This window comes from Salvia hispanica, chromosome 1 (genome assembly GCF_023119035.1).
Source record: "Salvia hispanica cultivar TCC Black 2014 chromosome 1, UniMelb_Shisp_WGS_1.0, whole genome shotgun sequence".
NCBI lineage: Eukaryota > Viridiplantae > Streptophyta > Magnoliopsida > Lamiales > Lamiaceae > Salvia > Salvia hispanica.
The window spans coordinates 35,549,324-35,556,230 of NC_062965.1; the positions used below are offsets into that span (position 1 = coordinate 35,549,324).

The 6,907-nt window shown below is 34.5% G+C and overlaps 1 protein-coding gene across 1 annotated transcript; it reads left to right on the forward strand.

The window, feature by feature from the left end:
- On the forward strand, positions 1-3,529 carry LOC125202182 (adenylyltransferase and sulfurtransferase MOCS3). The gene is made up of 10 exons (XM_048100543.1): positions 1-431; positions 522-577; positions 793-857; positions 947-1,021; positions 1,121-1,199; positions 1,536-1,574; positions 1,699-1,807; positions 1,943-2,061; positions 2,248-2,364; positions 2,850-3,529. The coding sequence occupies exons 1-10, from the start codon at positions 101-103 to the stop codon at positions 3,246-3,248; spliced, it is 1,389 nt and encodes a 462-aa protein (XP_047956500.1). The 5' UTR covers positions 1-100; the 3' UTR covers positions 3,249-3,529.
- Positions 3,530-6,907: the final 3,378 nt, after the last annotated feature.

Here is a 6,907-nt window from a genome sequence, read left to right on the forward strand (position 1 = left end):
GGGAGGAGGGATTAACTCATGAATTAAACAACAAATTAAAACAACAAAACCCTAAACTGCCATTGCTTTCCTCCATCCAAAACTAGCTCACTCCACTTCCATGAATTCCAACGGAGTGAGCCAAACAGCGGAGGATATCCGCCGGGAAATCGCCGCTCTACAGGAAGCGAAGGCGGATATTGACGGTCGTATATCAGCTCTGCAAGCGCAGCTCAGCACCTGCGTCTCAAAAGATGGAACCAACGGCACCAGTTGCTGCGCCTCGCCGGGCCAATTGTCGGCGGATATGATATATAGGTACAGCCGCCAGCTGATCCTCCCTTCGTTTGGCGTCGAAGCGCAGGAGAATTTATTGAAGTCTTCTATTTTGGTTATCGGCGCCGGCGGATTAGGCTCTCCCGCTCTGCTATACCTCGCTGCCTGCGGCGTCGGTGTGTACTTTATGTGCTATTCGTCTTCTATTCTAGTGATTTCACGGTATTAATGAAATGACGGTTTTGGATTGGCGCGTTCTGTCCCAGGCAGGTTGGGAATCGTTGATCATGATGTGGTGGAGCTCAACAATCTGCACAGGCAGGTAAACAGATTTTAGCTCAATTGTTTAGTGATGGCGCAGTTATGCAATGTTGTTATGGATAAATTTGAAAACAAGGAAGTTATGTATGTTTGGAGTGTATATGTTGTGTTTTCTGTTGCTTTAATTTAAATACAAAAACTCATTTCTGAAATAGCAGAGTGATTATATCATGTGATCTTACCTTTGTTGGCTGATTCTTGCCATCGTTCATCTAGATAATTCACACGGAAGCATTTATAGGAAGATCAAAAGTAGAGTCAGCTGCTGCTTCATGTCGCGCGTAAGCGGTCCTGTACTTCAATATTACAAAATTGCAGCGAGAGGATGCGACGGTATTTATGTATTTTTATTTTGGTATTGTGTCTTCAGGATTAACTCTACCGTCCAAATAGTGGAGCACAAGGAAGCGTTCCGGACATCGAACGCCTTGGAAATTATGAGAGGGTATGATATTCTTTCTCTGTTTTGATCCTCATAGAACATGTATTATTTGTGTCAAATACTGAGTTCAACTTCATTTTTGCGGTTTTCGGTGTATAACAGGTATGACATTGTCATTGATGCAACGGACAACGTACCCAGTCGTTACATGATCAATGATTGCTGTGTTGTGTTGGGAAAGGTGAGCAGTTGCATATTTATGTACTATTTCTCTTGGACAATTAAGTACGCAGAATGCATGGTATTGCTTTTCTCTTTTTATTTGTCGCTTAGATATTTGTTAGTGGTCTGAACTTATAACTTTTGTCAATTCAATTCAGTTCTTATCTGCTACTATGGTAGTATTCAATGTTGTGACAGGGACCTTAAAGTGCAAATATTATTCTATATTAGGCTATGAACATTTTGATGATACGATTTGATTTCTTCTCAAAAGCCATAATATTATGTTGCCTGATCTTGTTTATTTGCATATGGACCTATGCTCTACTGACCAAACACACGTTTATGCTTGCAGCCTCTTATCTCTGGAGCTGCACTTGGATTGGAAGGACAGGTTTGTTTCATGATAAATGCATCCCTCTTTGGTTAATGGTTATCAATAAGAGTTCGTTACAATTTTACAAAGGTCCCTTCAACTCATTTTTATGTTGCTTATTCATTGTCATTTACTTTTGCAGCTAACTGTTTACAATTACAATGGAGGTCCATGCTATCGTTGCTTATTTCCTACTCCGCCCCCTTCAACAGCATGCCAGAGATGTTCAGACAGCGGAGTTCTTGGAGTAGGTATAGCGAACATGCAACCTCTATATTAATAGTAGTTTTGGTGTGTGGACCTTCTCTGTTTCTAAATCTGGTATATGTTCAAAGACTAAATGCTGTATTTTTTAATATTCTTGTACGTGTTGCATTTGACTGCAGTTCCAGGTGTTATTGGGTGTCTCCAGGCCCTCGAGGCTATAAAAGTTGCTGGTGTAGTTGGGGATCCCCTATCTGGAAGGATGCTTCTGTTTGATGCACTATCTGCTCGACTTCGTGTTGTGCGTCTTAGTCTTGTTCTTGACATTCAATGTGAATATTCATTTACTCGCTTTAGCATAAAATTACTCAAAATTTTAATTACTCCTAATTTCTCACCGTACTCATTTTATCCCTCTTTTTACAATAACAACTAGTCTATAAAAGATGTCATTTATATTCCTGACTTTTGTCACCACATTTAACAGGTCAAAATCAGAGGAAGGTCGCCCAAGTGTGAAGCTTGCGGAGAAAATTCAACTTTGACAGAAGAGCAATTCTGTAATTTTGACTACGAAAATTTCACTCAATCTCCTCTATCCACGGTGAAACTCGCCTTTGTTTATTATTTTTCCTATTTACTTGGCATATTGTATTCTAGAACTAAACTAAGTGTACTATAATCATTTGGACTTTTAAGCGAATAAAGGAAGCTTCTAAAACTGGTATACCTGTAGGAAATAAGGTATTACTCACTTAGGTGCTGGTCACTACCCCTGTAACTGAGAAACCTATCCATCTGTTCTACTAATACATACAGTTTATTATTCGAGAAGTTCACTAAATGCTAGTAGTATGTGGTTAAACTCTCTTTAGGTCCATCATGACAAATTGTTAATGCGTGCATTTCCTTGGATTGTGGATGACCATGCTTTCTCTACATTTATACTTTACATGGGTTTAGTTACAGATTCCAAAAACAATTTATTATATTCACATATTTCCCGCTGGTTTCTGAAAGGAAATTGTCTGTTAGCTTTTGACCAGACTTACACTTACTCACAAGTCACAGCTGCTTAAATTTTTGCAGTCTCCATTGAAGTTGCACCTGCTTCCAGCAGAAGCCAGAATAACCAGCAACGAGTACAATGAGAGGAATTTGAAAGGTGAGCCCCATATATTGGTAGATGTCAGGCCTGCTCATCACTACAAGATCACCTCTCTCCCGAAGTCCTTGAACATTCCTTTGGCAAGCTTGGAAGGAAGGTTGTCCGAAATAGCTACAGCCTTTGCAAGAGAGGAAAGCAACACGACTGCCACTGGTGAAGCCAGTCGAGTTCCTTCTTTGTTTGTCATTTGCAGAAGAGGCAATGATTCTCAGAGGGCTGTCGAGCTCCTCCACAACAAGGGATTCCCTTTTGCTAAGGACATCATCGGAGGGCTTGAATCGTGGTCACAAGAAGTCGATCCTAAGTTCCCGATCTATTAACGACGGTTCTGCTTGCAAATGCAAGGTACATTCAGTTTCTTCTATGGGAACTGATTGAAATCAGAAGGATAATATATAAGCATGCATTCTCGAGCATTTATCAGAAGCACAATGATAATTTCGTCCTCGGAAAATCCTTCATCACTGTAACTTAATCAAACTACAGAGTGAGCTGTGTTTTAGATACATATGATTGAAAGATGATTGAGATTTAAATTACTCGAAAGTCGACAGTATGTCTTGAACATGAATTGGAAAATGAATTGTCTTGTTTTTATGAATATTCTCTACATTAATTCTTTTCAGGCCTGTTTTGGAGTGACTGTTGATCTAAATACTTGAAAATTAAATAAATACTAGTATATCAGAGAAGTAGAACAACTTATGAAGTCAGCCAATAATCACTTGGGATCTGCTCCACAATTTTTTTCATTTTCTCCAAATCTAGTATACCAGAAAGTAAGTCGGGCTTTAAGATTTAAATCATATTGAAATCTGATGTGCAGCGAGTTTAAGAGCATCCCAATCCGTGCTCTTATTTAAGAGCAAAGAGCACGGAGGTGGGCCCGACCCCACTTTTACTTCTTGTCCTTAGCTAAGAGCACAACACTCACATCTGTGCTCTTCCGCAAGGACAAGTTCAAGGGTCCCACCATTCTATTATTCAATCTAAATACTTCAATTACTAAAAACATTTCTACAATATAAAAATACATTAAAATATAAAAAATTACATAATTAAATCCTAAAAAATAAAAATTACATAATCAAAATCCTAAAAAATAAAAATACCTAGTTAAAATGTGAATTTTGGAAAAAAAATTTAAAAAATAAATTAAAAGTGTGTATAAAACGGATGTAATTTATTTAGAAGTGGGAAAATATTTTTTTTATTTAAATATGATTTTTTTAAAAATTAAATTCGAATTAAAAAAAAATAATCAAAAAACGAAATTGTCGTTGGCCAATCGCGTGCCGCCATGTCAGCCTGCTCAACGGCACAGACGTGCTCTTATTTAAAAGCAGTGCCTTGTCGCTGGCACGGACGGATGGCATGCAGCAGTAGACAGCGGCGTCCTTGCCAGCGGTAAGGACGGACGGACGACGGTGTCATGACCCCTGAAATGATGGGAAAGGTCAAGAATGGTTTAAATTTTATGTAGCTAAGTTTAAAATGATGGGAAAGCTCAAGATTAAAATAATGAAGTTTGACCAATATATTAAATTCGAGGAATAATTAGATCGAATCAAGATATGTATTGATCTTTTGCAAAAAGGAGTCTCATAAAATATGATATCACAAGCCTAATTAATAAGACATCGCTGGTTGCATTAATCAACTTTTGTTTTCATTAACTTTAAAACATCAGTCTTTATCGAGATTTGAAATTTGATTATGAGTATGACGTTGTAACTAATTAATAATTCCAAATTAAGATTAAATTTTAGCTATTAGATTAATTCCAAATTAAGATTAAATCTTAGTCATTAGATTAGAAGATCTAATGGTTGAAATAATGTCACATGAATTATATTTTTAATTAAAAAAATTAATAAATAAAATTAAAGAGTATTAATGTCAATTCTCTTCCATTAAAATCATCTTAAAACTTTAAATTTACGTAACTCTCTCGATTTAAATTATTTTTTCACAAAAAATATATCAAATTAAAGATAATTTTATAAGGATTCCAATGAGATTTCAATTGCATATGTTCCGACGACGTTCGGATGATTGAAATTTGATATTTTTTATTTTAGTTTTCGTAAATGTTGATAAACAGATTTTTATCAACAAACACATCAAAAAATCTCAATAAAACCATGTAAAAATATCAATATATGTGTTGATATTTTCTTGTACTAGTGTTGATATTCTTATGTCATATTGTTGATATTTGTAATACACTATGTTGATATAAAAAAACATTTACGAAAATTATCATATGATAACATAATGACGATATTACCCTTTTGTTGATATTTTGTCTACTATTTATTGAGATTCGTATGATTTAATCTCATCCACTCATTTTAAAATTTAAGGATGGAAATTTGGTCTTGATTTTAAATTAGGGTGCTATAAGCATTAGAATATGACCACTAGATAATCCTATAAAATTAACATATTTTACTCATCCCCTAATTACGTTTCTAAATTATAATTAAATATATTAATTGGGGCCATCATTATAATGTTGTTTATCTTAATACAATAATGCAAAGCCGCACAATTTGCCTCACCTCAAAATAAATTGCAGCAAAGAAAAAATATTATGCTGCAATTAAAGATAATTTATGAATGTTCTTATATTTATTTTGGACATCAAAATTAGACACAAGCTTTGCCCTCAAAAAAATAATTAGCTCTTAGATTAATTTTGGATGATTATGTGACATCGAAATTAATATTCGGAACAATTGTGAATTATTGTAAAATTATAGTTTAATTTTCAAGATATGAAGTTATGAATTTCAATCACCATAAATTAATCCAAATTATGAGCTAAATAATATTTTTTTCCAATTGAAAACGAAATATTGCTCCCACTTTTTATTAAATTAAACAATATGTGTGTTGTGTGTATATCATATATAGTATTATAATTGATAAATTAAAAACAAAATATTCATTGTATCCTCTGCATTATAGATGAGAAATTTACTAATAATACTTATTGTTGTTCTTGGTAGGCTTTAAAATCATAAAATTAACATTTATGAGTTTCAAAATTTAAAGATGTAATTCCGATAAAAGCTACTAGTTATATTACGTAACGCTGGTCCACGAGTTATAAGTAGGTCCATCCAGACATCCAGTACCTAGGGTTAATCGATATGTAAATAATTTGATAAATTAATATATGTTGATGGATACTAGGGAAGAGGAATAAAATAAGGGAGTGAGAAGCAGCGATTGGCTCCACGATGGTAGAAGAAGACAGCCAAAAGGCAAAGGGTCACTACCCTTATCAAAAGTATACTATCAAACCACAAAATGACATACACTTGTTCCCTACTTTCATTCATCGAGAAATAAATAAACAAATTATTCTCATTCCTTTGTTCTGGCGGATATTGTCCCCTAGCACTTCAATTAGGGTTTATCTTCCTTTTGATCTTATTACAAATGTGTGTGCTCAATTTCGGTAGAACGAGGTTTTATCATTCTATATGTATATTCAGTTACAAATGAAAGTCTTTGTATTATTTGAATATAGCAGCTAACTATCACGAACTTGACACATTATTGATAAATGTTACTCGGTTTGCAAGATTCTATCTCATGATTAAATATGTACTTACTACTTATAAAATTCTTATTTTTGATTGTCACAGTACTTACTACTTATGTTTTATAAGTAGTAACTATCAAATTGATCAGGAAAGTCCTAGTATTATGTTTGATTAATGAAATTGAGTCTCACAATTTAACCCTAGATGGATAGTCATAGTCACTTCCTTCAATTCAAAATACTATAGAAATGCCAAGATATAGATTTATATCTTTATATTTACAGCAGTTTGGTACCAAGTTATTACTATCTCATGGCCCGCATTAATGCGCTAAGCCCATCTAGGCCGACAAAAAACAGGTATTTCACCCAGTTTAGTATCTTATCAAATTTGTAAGATACAATACTGTTCAACCTAGTTTT